The sequence below is a fragment of the Crocodylus siamensis genome, chromosome 5 (genome assembly GCF_052110815.1).
Source record: "Crocodylus siamensis isolate JL-2025a chromosome 5, ASM5211081v1, whole genome shotgun sequence".
Classification (NCBI taxonomy): domain Eukaryota; kingdom Metazoa; phylum Chordata; order Crocodylia; family Crocodylidae; genus Crocodylus; species Crocodylus siamensis.
The window spans coordinates 161,960,664-161,977,653 of NC_143399.1; the positions used below are offsets into that span (position 1 = coordinate 161,960,664).

The 16,990-nt window shown below is 46.2% G+C and overlaps 1 protein-coding gene across 2 annotated transcripts in view; it reads right to left on the minus strand.

Moving 5' to 3' along the window:
• TMEM106B (transmembrane protein 106B) overlaps positions 1-15,769 on the minus strand; it is a 29,813-nt gene extending 14,044 nt beyond the window's left edge. Inside the window, exons 1-4 of one of the 2 annotated variants that reach the window (XM_090046912.1) lie at positions 15,661-15,768; positions 10,208-10,277; positions 5,543-5,764; positions 1,060-1,123 (exon numbers count right to left, since the gene is read on the minus strand). In XM_090046912.1, coding sequence (XP_089903038.1) covers positions 1,060-1,123; positions 5,543-5,762 — 284 coding nt within the window. In that variant the 5' untranslated portion in view covers positions 5,763-5,764; positions 10,208-10,277; positions 15,661-15,768. Of the gene's footprint in view, positions 1-1,059; positions 1,124-5,542; positions 5,765-10,207; positions 10,278-15,660 lie in introns of both variants that reach the window. The other variant, XM_090046911.1, reaches the window with a different exon arrangement.
• Positions 15,770-16,990: the final 1,221 nt, after the last annotated feature.

Consider the following 16,990-nt stretch of genomic DNA (forward strand, 5'->3'; position numbering starts at 1 on the left):
TATAAAGGCATATAATACCTATCAATGTTTGAGTATCAAGTAATATTAGTTTGACCACAACTACATTTATCTGAATCCAAATTGGCTCCACATTTAACATAACACCCCAATAACTAGATTTTACATGTGAAAAACTAGAGTGTTATCTTAAATATGTCCCTCGCTGCTGCAGCAGGAAAAGCAGTAGCAAGTGGGAAGGTGGAAGGGAAATCAATAGGGAGGCAGCAGAGAGGAGTCAAGCAGTCTGACCCCTGCTACCTGCCCACCACCATTTGCCCCACTGGCATGGCCCTGTGCTCCTTGCTCCCTGCGGCACCCTTCTCCCCGCTTCCACCCTCCTGTTTATCTTACCCTACAACTTTAATGGCACTTATGCTGGGAAGTCTACAGCATGGCTTAGTAAGAGCCCAAATTGTCTTCCAAAAAAAGTCTGTGCTTTTAAATGAATTACCTGATTAACAAGCTAAATCAGGGATTGTCAGCAGGGGCTACGCATACTCCCAGGGAGACTTTGAAAGGTCCCAGGGGGTACGTGTGGGGATGGAGCACCACCACCCCATACCACCACCTCCCAAAAGCAGGGCTGGGGTAGGGCAAGGGCAGCAGCAGGCTGAACACATGCCACCCAGCTGGCCAGATCCAGGGGGAGAAACTTGCACATGGCAGCCATCCACCACCCTGTGTTGCTGCTCTGTGTGCAGCTGCCGCTGCTGGCCCTCCCCCCCTCAAAAGCATTGGGTACATTGCTCAAAAAAGGTTGAAAACCCCTGAGCTAAATTCATAGCTATTTAAATTATCTATCTTAGAAAGCTAAGACTCATCTACTCAAGTCAGCAATGCATCCAGTCCTTTGTCTACAGATAAGTGTTATATTTTCAAGGAGGTAGAATGTGTTTTAAAAAAAAAAAAAAAAAAATACTTATGGAAGCGTCCATCATGTCATGTATATCCTCAGTAAAAACTTCACTTCTCCAAATTATATTGGATTGCATATATCATATCAGCAAAACAAACAATTTCAACGTCCTCTCTCATATTAAAATTCTTACTGTAACTTACGTTCTCCTTGGTCTCAGTCTCTGATCACTGTATGGAATCAGCGCTACAAGCTGGTTTTCCTGCCCTATAAATATAAAAGAACACTTCTCAAATACCTAATACACTTATACTTTTAAGGCAAAACAAAGAGCAAGCAATGTGAGTGTAGCATAATCCAACATTGGACCCTTGGAATTTTATTAAGAAAATACAGTAAGTTGAAGCAACACATTTTCTGAAGTGTCTTGTTACAGAACCTTTCATCCCAAAAAGCTGATTTGATAGAAGTGCCAAAAAGCCCCACTGAAGCATGCAAGCTATGCAGACACTGCAGAGCCAGATCAAACTGATGCGATTCTTCTCTTGGGCACATATTGTGCTTGGTGCGCGGATGCGCCAAGCTGAAACTAAAGCTCTGGGTTTTTCCCCGCCCCCACATCTGTCAGTAAAATCGCATGTGGTACTATCTCCAACCCTCTAATATACAGAGGTCCTACTATCCAACACAACTATGCAGGAGAACTCAGAAAAGCTTGTAGAACAGCATGCAGCTGGCAAGTCTGTGGGGGAAAAGGGGCAGGGAAGGGGTGTGGGAATGGGGCAGATCAAGGCCCCCCCTCTCCCCATGATGAGGGAAGGAGTGGGGCTGGGCCTGGGCCAGGCCCTTCCCAGCTGGGGTGGGGCACAGGACAGAACTATGAGCAGTTCATCTGGGGGTTTGGGGGTGGCTCCTGCCCTGGCACACCCCAGGGGAGGCATGAGGTGCATGTGCCCCCCAGATCTGCATGCAGGACAAAGGCAGGCTGATGCTACAAGCTGGGGCTTGAAGCAGTGCTGGCTCTTCTTGGTGGGAATACTTGGCTGGGGCTGTGCATAGGGCAGGTGGTGGCAGTGGGAGGGGAGTGGCGTGGGGAGAGCTCTGGCAAATTCTAGGGTGGGCTGTGGCCAGCCCAGAATTCACTGTAGGCCCCCTGCCCAAGCCCCCACCTCCAGTGCTGCCACCCACTCCAAGCACAGCCCCAGCTCAGACCCCCCCCCCGCCCCCGCCAGAAAGAGTCTGGGGCCGCTCCCAGCCCCAGCCTGCCCTAGCCCCACACAGATCCAGAAGCATGTGCCCCCCATGCCTCCCCTGGGAAGCACCAGTGGCGTAAGCTCCTTCCCCTCACCCCCCTGGACAAAATGCTAGAGACTCCATCCCATGCCCTGTCCTGGCTGGGCAGTGCCTACCCCTGCCCCCACCTCTCTTTCCCCCTCCCCCGGACTTACCAGCCAGACACTGACTGCTCTGCAAGCTGCCAGGATGCATATCAGCAATCAGATTGGTATTGGCCAATACAACTCATCAATAGAATTGGCCATCACCAACAAATACTTCCTGGGCTGATGGTGCACCCTTACTACTTGAACTACTAAACTAAGAAATAAGCCTGTGTGTGCTTCATAAGAACAGTTTTACAAAGTTGCTATCAGAAAAGCATGACCACAGGCATCCATCATAAGAACAAACAGTAAAAGTCGAATCAGCCATCACAAGGGCCACTCCACTGCCAGTATACCAGCAACAGGAGTGAATCAAGACAGTACCTCCCAGAATATCAACATCATTAACTTATCACTATGCCACACCCGCACTCTGAAATACCTGCACTCCCCAAGGGATCTAGACTCCTGCCTAGAGAAACAACCTGACAAGGTACTAATATACAGAGAACTGAAAGAATCTTTCTGCTGACTTCATCTCAGAGAATACTTCCACAGCAAAACCAGAACCACCTCTGACCACCTTCCCACGACAACAGAGAAGATTTAAAAAAAAAAAAAAAATTCTGATTAGACATTCCCCAGTGGATGGAGTCATACAGTGCACTATTACATTGTCAGCTTCAGGGGAAAAAGCTGCCAATAGTGACATTCAACAAAAGCAAGGGCCACCAAAACTTTCTTCATTCAGAGGAAAAAAACCAACCAACCAACCAAACAAACCACACAGTTCCCAAGACCAAACAACAATATAGTAATAGTAAGGGGTACAGTCATCTTCTATTGACCATGCATCAGTGACAACTCTCCGACACCAACTACCATAACAAACTTGAGGAGGACCCAACACCAACTTTTTCTCTTTATAAATGTTCTTAAAGCTAGCATGGAAAAGATTTGATAGAAACTTCTCACACTAATCCCCTGCTCCCCCATCACAAGAACATTTTATATCTGCCTAAAAATTTACAAAAAGGTAATACTAGCAGATTCATTTCCAACTGCAGTATCCTCCTGAAGAGAGGTTAGGGGTTCATAGAAACCATTCTTAAAAAAACAAAAACAAAAACAAAAAAACCACACACACAACCCAAACAAACAAAAACAAAACAAACCATGCATAGAACTCATCACCAAAAAGAGGAAGGGGTTTTTTTTGTTTTGTTTTGTTTTGTTTTTTTAAATAGGACACAGAGTTAGTTCCTCAAGATCCAGAATATAACCACATCCCCAAAGCCACGCTTCTAATCATGGTTCTCACCAGCATGCATACTTACGGCCTGCACTATGAAAACTGGAGTTACGCAAGTGAAATACCTAAAAAAAACAAAACAAAACCCAAAACCCCCACTCCACAGACTACACTCAGATTTGCAATTATAACTTACTGTACAAATCATCCAAATTCATTACCTGACCGGACACTAAAACTAGTGACTAGATACAGATATTGACTTCATCTACCTCTGTATTTCAGTCTCTTCCCTCTTGCTTTACTTCACTTCTCATCTGATAACATTTTATTCCTCCTATTTTGAAGCCCTCCTCCATTCCTTTAAAACAGACTTTTTTTTTTTTTTTTTTAATTTAAACAGAACATTGTTCTGCCATTTAAATTCAAGAGGTGACTGCCACTTACCAAAGTTGAGAAAGCTTGTCTAAGATTTTTTCTAACTATACATTTAGTCCAATAAAACACATCACCACCCCAAAAAATCCTTGCCTCATCTCACTGCAGCAGGAATCCTTTAGTATGAATTGGCAAGCTTGCAGCTGAGTTTGTGAAAGTTCAATGAACCATTACATTTGATGTATTTATAACATCTGTTAGAAGTACCTTCCACTGATTTATACAAAAATGTTATTTTAGAAGAGTAATACATACTTCACCAGAATAGAATTAGATAAAAAAGTCAGAATTATTTTAACTGCCATAAGAACAACAAAAAAACCATGATACCCAACACACAATTACTAGCATCTTACCTTATATTACTTAAGATAAATTAGCAACTGAAATTCTGACATGCTGAAATCAATACAAAATAAATTTTGGTTTTTGGTTGGGGAGGGGGGGTAATCCAGTTTCTTTTAAAACCTGCTCAACTGATTACTTGTACCCACTAGATTTTCCTCAGGTCATGTGCTGTTGTTACATGTTACCTTACATAAACTAGCATTAGAAGAAATATTTTTCCTTCATAAGCATGCCTACTGTTGCCAGGAAACGGGGAAAAAACCCAAACCCATTACTGAACTAATAGATTTTGCTGACACAAATGCCTACCTGTTATATAAGCATATACTAGTCTATTTAAAATCAGGCAAACAACAGGCAGTTTCAAGAATTAAAACTGAGTTTTCCAAATGGCACTGAGAGACATTGCAACAAAGAACATGGCTTAAAATAATTCATTATATTGTGACAAATAATGTATGCATACTGTTGGTGGCCAATATTATCAAAGCAGTACACACCCAGCTGTTTAAAGACACATGCAGATAAAAATGCTAATTATCAGACTTAGCCTACAAATAATGTTAGTACTGGGGCAGAAAACGGTACCTCCAAGAAATGTCACGTGAAAAAAGACTGCATCAGCATACAATGAAGTTCTATTCTCTTTCAGCCTATTGATCAGCCACTATATTTGGGATACAGGGCAAAAATACTTCCAGGAGCTCCAGCACAGAAACAAATGGCACCTTTCCCAGGAAGAACAGAAAATGGCAAAGTGCATCCCAGAATACAGTAACAAAGGTAATGAATAATACAGTAATAACGGAAGTAGTCAGTTATCATACATTTTTCCAAAGTTATCCCAGTAATTTACTACTCAGTAACTGAAGAAAAAAGTTGTATGACTTCAAGATAGCTTGATGTGCTTGGAGAGGAGGGAATAACACTGTAGTTGTTAATCGCATTAAAATATTTACTGCAATAGAAAATGCAGAGTAACCATGCCGAACCATGCTAAGACATTTTTAAAAGTTTCTTAAGGGGTACAATACCCATGTAGATGGAGTATTAAGAACACACCAACCCGAACAGATCTAGCCAATAGCTCCTCACTACTTTAAAAAAAAAAAAAAAAAGATTAAAAGAGTAATTTATTAAAGGTTGATTAATTCCCAAGAGACAGACCAAGCATGAAAACAACACAGAAGTAATTCTGATTATAGAATTAGAGATTTTACTTATATTTATGCATAATTTTAATTTACTTTTATCTATGGTACCTACCACGTGGAATTCGTCCTGTTCCCTGGCAAGTAGGGCAGGTGACACTGTCTCTTCCTGTAAATTCCACATATGGAAACTGTGATACATCCCCACTTCTTCCATCTTCAGCATGGGATTCTGAGTGAACTAACCCATTCCTCACATTTTCTGATCCTGTTCCTCCATCGCAGCCATCTTCTTTATACGTATGTAATGGCACGTGAGAAAAAGACTTCCCCATGCCTGATGGTAGAGAAACAAAAAGTGTGCTTCAGGAAGGATGTTTTATTATAACAGTTCACTGGTTTTATACATGAGATCTTGTTAATCCTGCAATCATTTCTCAGGCAAAACTATGGAGAGCCAGTCAACTGACCGGTGCAATAACGTCAGTTGATCTGACAATTGACAGCAGACAAAAATTGTCAAATATACCATGAAAGCAAAAAAGCCATTGTGTAGGTGACAGCATACCTTTCCTGCATTGAATCTCAGTGTCATCTGTTAGTAAGGGCAGGGTGAGGGCTTCTTGCCCCTCAGTCCTGCTGGAGTAAGGGGACAACGCACATGCACCCACGCTCCATATAGGAGCAGGCATTCCCTTGCCCTGCCCCTCTCTGGAACTCTTCCAGGCTCTTTCTCCTTCCCTGAATTAAGCTACTCTGTGCTAAGGGAAAACACAAAACCAGCAAACACAAAAAAGCATCTCCTTACTGGTCATCTTTGGAGACTGCAGGCACCTCTATATAGAAACAGCAAAATATTTGACAAGTTGGTCTGCTGCATTTTAAAAATCTGACTTGTCCCTTTTGTAGTTTGTGTGTGTGGTCAATTTCTCCTTAATTTCTTTTTTTCTTTCTGTAATTTTGTAACTCCGAGTCACTCTGGGTACTCAGTTCTAATAAACTGATGCTTACAATATTTGATCAGTCAAATATCCACCCTAGGCAAAGCTCCCACTGACTTTTGCCCAACAACTGTGCGCATTTATAGCACTTCAGGAATCCAAGAATGGAAGACAATAAAGTCTTCACAACAAAGATCTTAAGAAGGTGAATTAAACAGAGTTCCTCTTTGAAGAGAGGAGTAGCCCACGTACTGAACGTAGCCTAAAAGATACACAGCCACAAAACATTCAGATTGCCCAGAATCTCAGCATTTTCATTTTAAAATGTATTTCTGCAGGCAGGAAGGCAGGCTTGCAATTGTAACCGGTGTAGTGATATCTGCCTGAACTTGTAAACGGAGCAGAAGCACTAAGACAAGCAATTCTCCTTCCAAACAACTATCTCTAATCAGGAGGGCATCATCTCTAAAATACTATTGGATGTTTTAAGGATTCACATTTAACTTCAAACAAAACAACCAACCAAAACAAACAACCCCCCTGTTCCCCCAACATTGAAATAGTAGTACAGGGATGCCCACAAAAAAGTGGTACATGAAAAGAAATTAAACAAACAAACAAACAAACAAGAGCAGAAATTAAAACTAAGAAGGAGAGGGGAAAAAAAGAGACTAGCAAGGAAAGAAGTGAAAGATGAGCAGAAAGGGCAGAATTCCTTAAGGGTGAACGGTTGTTTCCTCAAAGTGCTGCTGAATATCGGAAGGTTGGACACATGAACATGAATGCCACGCAGCATCAGGCTAAAGGTTCAATCTCCATCAGCAGCAAGTTGCAGGTGCATTGGAGTAAGAGAAATGGGGCATCCGTCACCTGTTACACCTTCCCAGTCCCCAGCAATCATAGGGTTGCAGATACCCAGAGCCAGAAACTTACATTCCCAACTGTTGTTTAATGGCCCGTGATGAACCCATCCTTTCATAAGCTTGTCTAACCTCTTCAAACCTGATTATACTACTAGTTTCTACGAAACCAGTAGCGATGTTTTCAAGTAACATATTTTTGTACAAACACAGCTTCCTTCTGTTGGTTCCCAAATAGCTGCCAAGTTATGACAAGTCCCCTAGTTCTTGCAGTAAAAAACGACAGAGAACAGTATTTTCCCATTCACTTTTTCCATACTCCTCATGATTTTGTAGATCTCTATCATACCTTCCCTCAGACATCTCCTTTCCAAGCTGGAAAGTTCAGGCATTTTCAGACTCTTAGATGCTATTCCATACTTTCAAACTTCCTTCCCGCCCTTTGCTTTACCTGTTTAAGTATATAGAACACATCGTGATCCCCAGGATGGCTGTGACATCCCCTGGTGGCTCTGTGACCGTGCCCTGCTCTGCTCCTAGAGCACCTTAATATTTTTCCTGCCATGCCTTGATGGTAATGTAAATAAATATAAAAGGGAGGCTGCCCACAAACGTTTGCTAGGCCCCCTCATCATGTTTGCTCCAGGCTGGGCCTCCGTAGTCCACTGAGGCTGCCTGGGCACCCAAAGCCTTATAGGCCAATTGTGTTGCTCCAAACAGCCTTATAGGCTAATTGCATGGCTTTACCATGCCCCATGCCTCGCAGGTGTTATCAGTATATTCCCCCTGTTGGGGCCTTAGCCTTTGCCCCTTTAATGAAGCTAGGCCTTCTAGCCTAGGTCCACTAAATAAGAACTGGCTTTGAGGCACTAGCCTTCCCTTGTCCCTTTTAGTCACTGAGCCCCTGGTTCCTATATGTCAGGCCCCTAGCCCCTCTATGACTGCAGCCCTCTTGGGTGGCCCCTGGTCCCTCTATGACTATGCGCCTCTCTGGTGCTGCTTGGCACTCAGTAAGTGTTGAAGCCCCGAGCCTACCTCTGGCAGGGCTCAAGGCAGTCAAGTACCTCCCCTCCCACTCAGACACTAATGAGGCCTCCACCTCCCTTACAGCTTTATCTGCAAGGCATTGGGTTAATATAACAGAAACACAAGCTCCTGGGATACAACATAAATAACATATAGCAGCTTTCTGCCTCTTTAAGAATATAAACCCTCACTAACCCAGCATCCTGGGCAGCAGCACCTTCTCTGATAGAAGCGAGGGAGAGACTACCCCTGTTAACCCCAGCCCTGAGCTTATATGCTCCTCTGGTCCTGCCTGCATCAGGTCACCTGACCGCCTGCAGGTGCTGGCTAATTATCCCATTAGCTCCCCACTGCCCCCTGCCTGTCCAGGCTGCTCTTTCACTAAGTGAGAGAGAGCCTCAGGCTCTCTTACAGTATACTATATCTGTTTTTGAGCTGAAAAGACCTCATTTACACATAGTCCTCAGGACACAGGTGCATTATGACTTTATAATGGCATAACAGTATCTTCCAATTATTTACACCTGTTTTTCTAATGAGTCTTTATACACATTTGCTTTTCTGACCACTGCTGCATATTGCACCAATGTTTTTAATTAGTCACAACAATTTGAAGTTCTCATTCCTGAATGGTAGTGACCAGTTTAAGATTCCATTACTGTGTACATATAGTTAATATTAATTCCTTCCATGTTGTCTTGCTAGTTTATTGGCAGCCCATTCAGTTCTGAAAGATCTTTAAGTAATTCCACCATCGGTTATGGATTTGAGTACTCAGAAAAAGTTTTAGTATTATCTACAAATTTTGCCCTTTTTGCTACTTACTCCCTTTTCCAAATAATTCATGAATATGTTCAACAATTAAACTGTTATCCCACTGTTAACATTTCTTTGTAGTGAAAGTTTAACATTTAGTCCAAATCTTTTCTTCTCCCTTTAACCCAGGGAATCACCCAACCACATCCAATGGAGCCACTGGATCCAGCCTGCAGAGCTGGAGGGCTTTGCCTGGGCTGAGCAGTAAGGAGCTGTGCCCAGAGCCGACCCTAGGGGTGCGTGGGGCCTGGGGCATATCAGCCTGTGTTGGAAAGGGGCTGGTGAGCAGCTGGAGTGTGAAGCTAGAGGCATGCGGCAGCCACTTGGAGTGGTGGCACCCTTGGGGTCTGTACAGCCTCAAAGCGCGGGGCCCGGGGCGGTTGCCCTGATTTCCCCACCCCACCCCACCCCCTGCCCCCAGGGATGGCTGTGCCAGAACCAGATATTTCCAGCTGTGTACATGCTGCCACTGCTTCTCCCAGATTCCCCTCCCCAAAGCTGCAGTGTGGACACAGTTTCTAGCCAATGAGAAACTGCACCACAGCCAGGCAGTTTCCAGCTGTGACCATGCTGAGAAGAGGAGGCTAGGGAGAAGTGGCACTAAGATGGACTCAACTGGAAGCTATGCTTGTATCCCAGATCAGGAGCAAGGGGTAAAGGGGGGGCTGGAAGAAGCAGTGGCAGTCAGGTCCCAGCTGCCTGGCCCCAGCACAGATGCAAGGAATTCCCCCCCCCCCACTCCTTGCAGGTGTGCTGCTGAAGCCACTCACCCACCATACTGGATCAAAAACAGGTTGTTCTAGACCACAGGATATAAAAGGCTGCTGACTGGGTTTAATTACTTTTCAGTGAATGAGTTTCTCCATGAGGATGGCTTAGTTTCTTTAACAGCTTCTGGTGAGGGACCATGTCAAAATCCAAGTACTGTATACTTTAAGTCAACCAGATATCAGTTATCAATGTGCTTGTTAACACTCACAAAGAATTCCAGCAGACTGGAAAGGCATTTTACAGAGCTTTATAAAAACCACACAGACTCTACCCCAGCATATCATATTCGTCCATGAGACCAACTAATTCTATTTCTATCATTATTATTGACTTCTGTTCCCAAGAAATCAGTAGAATCTGACTCACCAGTAGTTCCCTGGATCACCTCTGGAGCTCTTTTTATAGACTGAGGTTATGTTAGCAAGCCTCTCGTCCTCTGGCACCAAAACAAATTTAAGCAATAGGTTACATACCTTTGCCAACAGTTCTGCAATCCATGTAAAATACCTTCAGAACTCGTGGGTAATTTTCATTGGGGTCCAAATAATACTAAATATTTTGCTGCTACATAAAGGTCAGACTGCCTATAAGTTCTACATATTTCATTCAGGTCACTGAATGTTTCACACAGGTATGGATTAAGTAAACTATACAGTCCCAAACACATGCTCCAACCCACAGACAAACAAGTATATGATTTGGCTCTCTCTACCACCTAAATGTCACCTGCAGACTTTCTCAGCCTGCTTTTCAAATAAACATTTAATTAGTCAAAATCCCAGTTCTGAACAGGTTCAATATTAGTACTGCTGGACACATCACCTCATCCAGATTGGATAGCTGGAAATAGCTATTGATGCTTCAGTGATAAATAGTTAAGACAAAGAACTGTGCACAGAATTCACGTATGAAAAGCTCTCTCCCCCCTCCTCATAGCAAGAACTAACGAAACCATTGCAAACTGAAAAGATCTAATCACCAAAGTTCCTATATTGATTGCTACAGAACGTAACACTTAATGTAAATGGTTTATGGAAATGTCTGCCCTCATGACTGCAAAAAACCCTCACTGAATCTGTTCCCATGGATGCACTGAACTTTCCAAATTGGCTGGCAAGTCCAGTATCTCCATTCCTTCTCTTGTTATCTCCCAAAATAGTAGCCTAAAGTGGACAACTGTCCCTGAAACCTGTCAGGAGAAGTAACAAGAATCAAATTATTTTCACACTGACCATGACCAGAAATCCTTTAAACAGCTGAGACAAACACAGGAGATAGTCCTGAAAGAAAGTGGATACAAACTAGCCAGCAAGAAGCTGGGAACCAGAGGATCTGGCCATTAATTTCCAACAAGATGAGAAAGAGAATTAAGATAAAAAGGAACTTCACTCCCTGGAGTAGAAGATTTATGTTCCTGCACAGACAAAAAGGAGCAAGCTATGAACTAGCATGAATTCCTGTTGCATTCACTTCTGAGAAATATTTAAAAAAAAATCTCAAGTACAACCTTATTGACGCAGAAACCATGTTTTCATTATTATGATACATCAAATTGGTTATTATAATAAACATCTCCCATGCAGTGGCAACACATAGGAGATACATGTGCATCCCCTGACAGCCAGCGTTCCCTCCCTATGTGACAAGCAGGGAGAGGCAGGTGAGAGCACTTGTGCCCCCACCCTGAAAGTGGCGGCTGGGGAGTGGGGGTGCCAGTAGAAGTGATCCCTGTGGTCCCTCCATGGCCAACTGCGCTGACCTGGGGGGGGGGGGTGTTCTTCTGGGTTGGCACAATCAGCTGCGGGGGGACTACTCCACCCCAGCTGATGACTGACTGGTTGCCCATGCCCTCATGGAACTTTTCTCCTGGTCCCACAGGGGTTTGTTCCGAGACTGTAGTCTATCATCCAAAAGGTAGAAATGCACTGTCAACATCTATTAAAAATGCAGTTCACACTATTTGTATGCGTGTACAAGCAAGCTGCTTAAACTAAAGTGAAGAAGTCCTCTTACAGGATAAAAGAACTTATATTAACTATTTGTTACAATTAATTATTTACATAGTAACTATTTTTAAGACTGCCTCTTAAAGCAGGGGAAGGCAAAGTCCTGCCTGTGGTGGACTCTATTTGACAGCATCCCCTTGCCTATGTCGCTGCAGCTGGTTACCATGGAGACAGCAGGAGCAGCGCACAGGGCCAGAGTTTTCATGGCAACTGGCTGCAGCAGCACTGGCAGGCAGAGCTGTCCCTAGGGGTGTGCGGGATCCTGGGGTGGGGCGGGGGAGGCACGGTCAGGGGGAGTGGCTGGAGCCAGCAGCGCTTGGCAGCAGCAGCAAAGCCAGTGGTGATCAGCAGCACATGGCAGCCGTGGCTGGCCCTTTGTGGCATAGACCACGGGGCCCCCCCCAAAGTGCGGGGCCCGGGACCGTTGCCCCAATTCACACCCCTACCAGGGATGGCCCTACTGGCAGGGCACACAGCTGGGTGGGGAGCTGCTCCGGGGATCTTGCAGCGGTGACAGTGTGGTCCGGAGCTGGGTCAGAGCCACGATCTGCTGGCTGCATGCCCCTGCTAGGCTCTTGCCCGGCTTCAGATCATGCTGTCACCACCACAAGATCATAGTATCATAGTAGCTAGAGTCGGAAGGGACCTAGGTAGATCATCTAGTCCGACCCCCTGCCTTGGCAGGAAAGAGCACCGGGGTCAGATGACCCCGGCAAGGTGCTCATCTAACTTCCTTTTAAAAATCCCCAGGCTAGGAGCCTGCACCACTTCCCCTGGAAGCCGGTTCCAGGCCCTAGCCGCCCTGACTGTGAAGTAGTGCCTCCTAATATCTAATCTAAACTTACCCTCCGCCAGCTTGTGACCGTTATTCCTGGTCACTCCTGGCAGCGCACGGGGGAACAGGGACTCCCCCAATACCCGCTGATCCCCCCTGACCAGTTTGTAGCAGGCCACAAGGTCCCCCCTTAACCTTCTCTTGTGGAGGCTAAACAGGTTCAGGTCCCGTAGCCTCTCCTCATAAGGCCTGCCCTGCTGACCCCTGATCATACGAGTGGCCCTCCTCTGGACTCTTTCCATATCGTCCACGTCCCTCTTGAAGTGTGGCGCCCAGAACTGGACGCAGTACTCCAGCTGCGGCCTGACCAGTGCCGCATAGAGGGGGAGGATCACCTCCCTGGACCTGCTCGAGATGCATCTGTGGATGCATGACAGGGTACGGTTGGCCTTCTTGACTGCCTCCCCACACTGCCGGCCATGTTCATCGTGGAGTCAATGACGACTCCAAGATCCTTTTCTGTCTCCGTGCTGGCAAGAGGGGAGTTCCCCAACCTGTAAGTGTGGTGCCGGTTCTTCCTCCCCATGTGCAACACCTTGCACTTACCAGTGTTAAACCCCATCCTATTCTCATCCGCCCACCATTGCAACCTGTCAAGGTCAGCTTGTAGCCTATTGCACCCTTCTAGTGCACCCACATCCCCCCACATCTTAGTGGCCATGTGCTCTGCCACTACTGTTGGGGCCAGCCTCCATGGAAACCCTAGCTCCAAACTGTCACGGCTCTGCTGCTCCTGGGGTCTCCATGGCAACCAGCCACAGCAACACAGGCAGGGTCTGCTGGGAAAAGCAGTTTAGCCATCAGCTGGATCTGCCATTTTGCCCACCCCTGTCTTAGTCTTGAGTTTCTGGGAACAGATAGAGAACTGTACATATTGCTTGAAATATTTATATTCATTTCTGGTTCAAAGAATACATTCCTATATTTGGCAGCTTTTTGTGGTTCACTTGTCTTCCACGTTAGCTAGTTACTCTAAAACAGAGGTGACCACCCTGTGGCATATCTGTCACATGTGGCACAGGCAGCCCCCCCCACGTGGCCCATGGTAAAGGAGGGAGGCTGTAGGGAACACAGTAGCAAACAGAGCTGAGAACAGAAAGTAGAGCAGCAGGTGGGATGGGAACACAGGACAGGAAGTAGAAAGCAGAGCAGCAATCAGGCAAGGAGCACAGCAGTGAGCAGCAAATCTGGTACAGGAAGGGAATCAGAGTGGCACTCAGGGTATGCAGCTAATTTTGGCACACCTGACAAAAAGGTTTCAGTTACAAGAACATTTTTGAAAAGGAGACTTATTTCCCATTTTGAAATATTCTATGCAGGTCTGGGAGTCAGCCAATAATGGAGCAATCTAATGCACAGAGCATATTGTGAGCAACAGGCTGCAAGAAGTGGCAGCCAATCTGCAGGCTGAAATACATTCAAACAAGTCATTTAATAAGCAAGTTTATAAGAAACTTGCCAGCAGAAAGAGAAAGTCAAAGTTGAATAAATTGGTTATTGTGCAATGTAACCCAGGATTACGTGTTGTTCCATCTCCCCCATACTTAAGATATGAGTTTGCCAAAACCTTTAATTTGCAGAATCCAAGATTTAGTGCAGGTGCTCATACTTTTATTTACATAAATCCTGGGATCAATCCCTGATGCCACTGCGCTACAACTCATTATTGCTGTCAATAACTCATTCAGCTCTATTGCTCATTTTCAACTACAACATATACATGTGCAAGCTAGTTTCAGCAATAAACCATCAAAAGATAAAAAGTGGTAAAACTTAACCAGGAGAATCCTTTAAAATAGAATTAAAATATTAATTTAATTTTAAAAACCCAGACATGAACGAGGAGAAATTAAGTGAAGTACCTAAATTCAACCAAACCACCAAGGCCAAAACTGAAACAGATAATCTCCTCCCTCCTTTTCAAGTGTCCCATTTGCTAGACTCCCATACTTCTTAAAATATGTATTATCTACCAGTTAGCTTTATCTGCATCCAAGAACTCTGTTTTTTCAATGGTTTGAAAGGCTGTTCTAAAAGGCTTATAACAGGGTTTGGCAGACTAGTTTTACTACAAACCCTCAATTATTTTCATATGGGTCTCTTACAACAGTAACACAGTTTGACCTGGCCAACAAAGTATGGGAAGAACGCAGCTTGATTCTGTGCAAGACACTGGGGGCCAACCTCTTAGGTAAGCATACCACAAGTTAGCCCCACACCCTGCCCAAGTGCCACTCTGACCTGCTTTCCCTGTCTGATCTGCTGCTCTGCTTCCTACTTCCACCCTGTCCCACCCTGGGTCTGTCACATGCCCTACACTAGTGTTTCCTAACCTTTTCCAGCCCAAGGCACACTTACATTAATACAAATTTTCTGTGACACACCTATTAAGGCATTCCCCATGCTCACATCTATTGTAGCTCATTGCCATGGCAAAAATTCCACAGCACACCTGTTCATTTTGATGGCACACTTCTGTGCCGTGGCACACTGGTTGGGAAACACTGCCCTACACAGAGGCTGCGTATGCTATTTATATCACAGGTCGGCCACCCCGTCCTAACGCACCCATACCATTTCCCTACGGAATAGCAATTTCCATACGAAGAAGTCATCACCCGTGTTAGTCTGAAGTCAGGTTTAGGTTGGACATGAGGAAAAACTGTCACGAGGAGGATAGTAAAGCCCTGGCACAAGTTACTCAGAGAAGTGGCAGAGTCCATCCTGCCAAGACCCAGCCAGACGAAGCCGTGGCTGGGATGATCTAGCTGGGGCTGGCCCAGCTTTGAGCAGGGGACTGGACTAGACCTCCCGAGGCCCCTTCCAACCCTCATTTTGATCCCAAGTTCCTACCAAGCTGCCGTGTCTGCTCCCCCGGGGCTTGGGCTCCGTCCTTCCCCCGCCCCCGCGGGCCAAGCTCTGGGGCAGCACCTGCCCCGCTTCCGCCCCTCCCGCCCGGGACGTAAACAAGAGCTCACCTGGGCCGCCGCAGACGGAGGGAGGGGCCAGGCAGAGGGTGCGGAGCCGAGGAGACTCACGGCCGGGCCCGACTCCGCGGGGACGCAGCGGCAAGGCCCGGATGCTCCGCGGCCGCAATGCGCAGGCGCGGGAGGAGGTGACCACAGAGGTGAAGCCGCGCAGGGGCGGGGCGGGCGGGGCAGGCCTGGCTTGGGTGACGTCATTCCCGGCCGTGGCTCGCCCGCCTCTGTCGCCCCAAAATGATGATCAGCCACCGGCTTGGGGCGGCTGCTATGTGCTGAGGGCGGTGGGCGTCTGGCTGCTTGGCCGCTGCGCCCTCCAGCACGTGTTTATGGTGGCACAAAGTTATTTCCATCCTAGGTCAGTCCCTACTGGGCAGCGGGTGCAGTCAGGTGTTGCCCACAGACCTCCTTGCCCCGGGGTAGAGGGAAGGCAGGCCTTCCGCCTGGCACCTCGGTGGTGCGTGACACTTGGCATAGTCAAACCAGACCTTAGCCAGGCCATGCTTGCAGCTCTCGACATGCTACGTGGGCCGCACCCTCACAGCTTACTGTCTGCATACGTTTAAAAAATGTTTTAACAGGCTGTCACGTGGGCGGCTGCGGCTGAGAGCCACCCATCTAAACAGACTCCCAAGTGTGCGTGTGTGGGGGTTGGAGGGAGCAGCCTGTTTTTATTATGCTGTCAGGGTCCATCCTGCCATTTAGCACTAAGTCTACTGGCAAAGATTCCAGGAAGCCATTGCTGATTTGGGACACTTTCCTGTTTTGGGTGCTTGGTATCTACCCTGTGAAAATCAGACGTTTATGTTGCCTCAGGTTGAGCATCCGAGACTCAGAAACACTAGTCCAAAGGTTCTCTGCCTTTTTAGGCTCAAGTCACCCTTTGCTAGACTAAAGGTGCCTTTCCAAAAATATCATTTTTTTGCTTTCACTCATTCTGGGACAACAGAAGAATAACAAGGCCGTTCTGTTTCTAAGGGCTTTGCTTTGGATAGCATAGATTTCTATTTGAAATCTTTAGACCATGTCCCCACAAGCGGAAACGTGTCTCCCCAGGGACAAATAGCAAAGCATATTTGTGCTGCTGCTAGGTATCCCCTGGCACACCCCTGCATGCATGCTCTTGGTGTCTGGCAAATTGCCTCAGGTGGGGTAAGGGAGGCTGGGGCCAACACCTGGGCTGGCCCAGCAACCTTACCTGGGATCTTGTGGGTCTTCCCGGGCTGCAGCAGCGGTGATCTGGGTCCGCGGAGCCTGGCTGGCAGCCAGAGCATGGATCTGGCCGGCCAGGCTCTGGTTTCGGGTGGCGCATGCTGCAGCCATATGC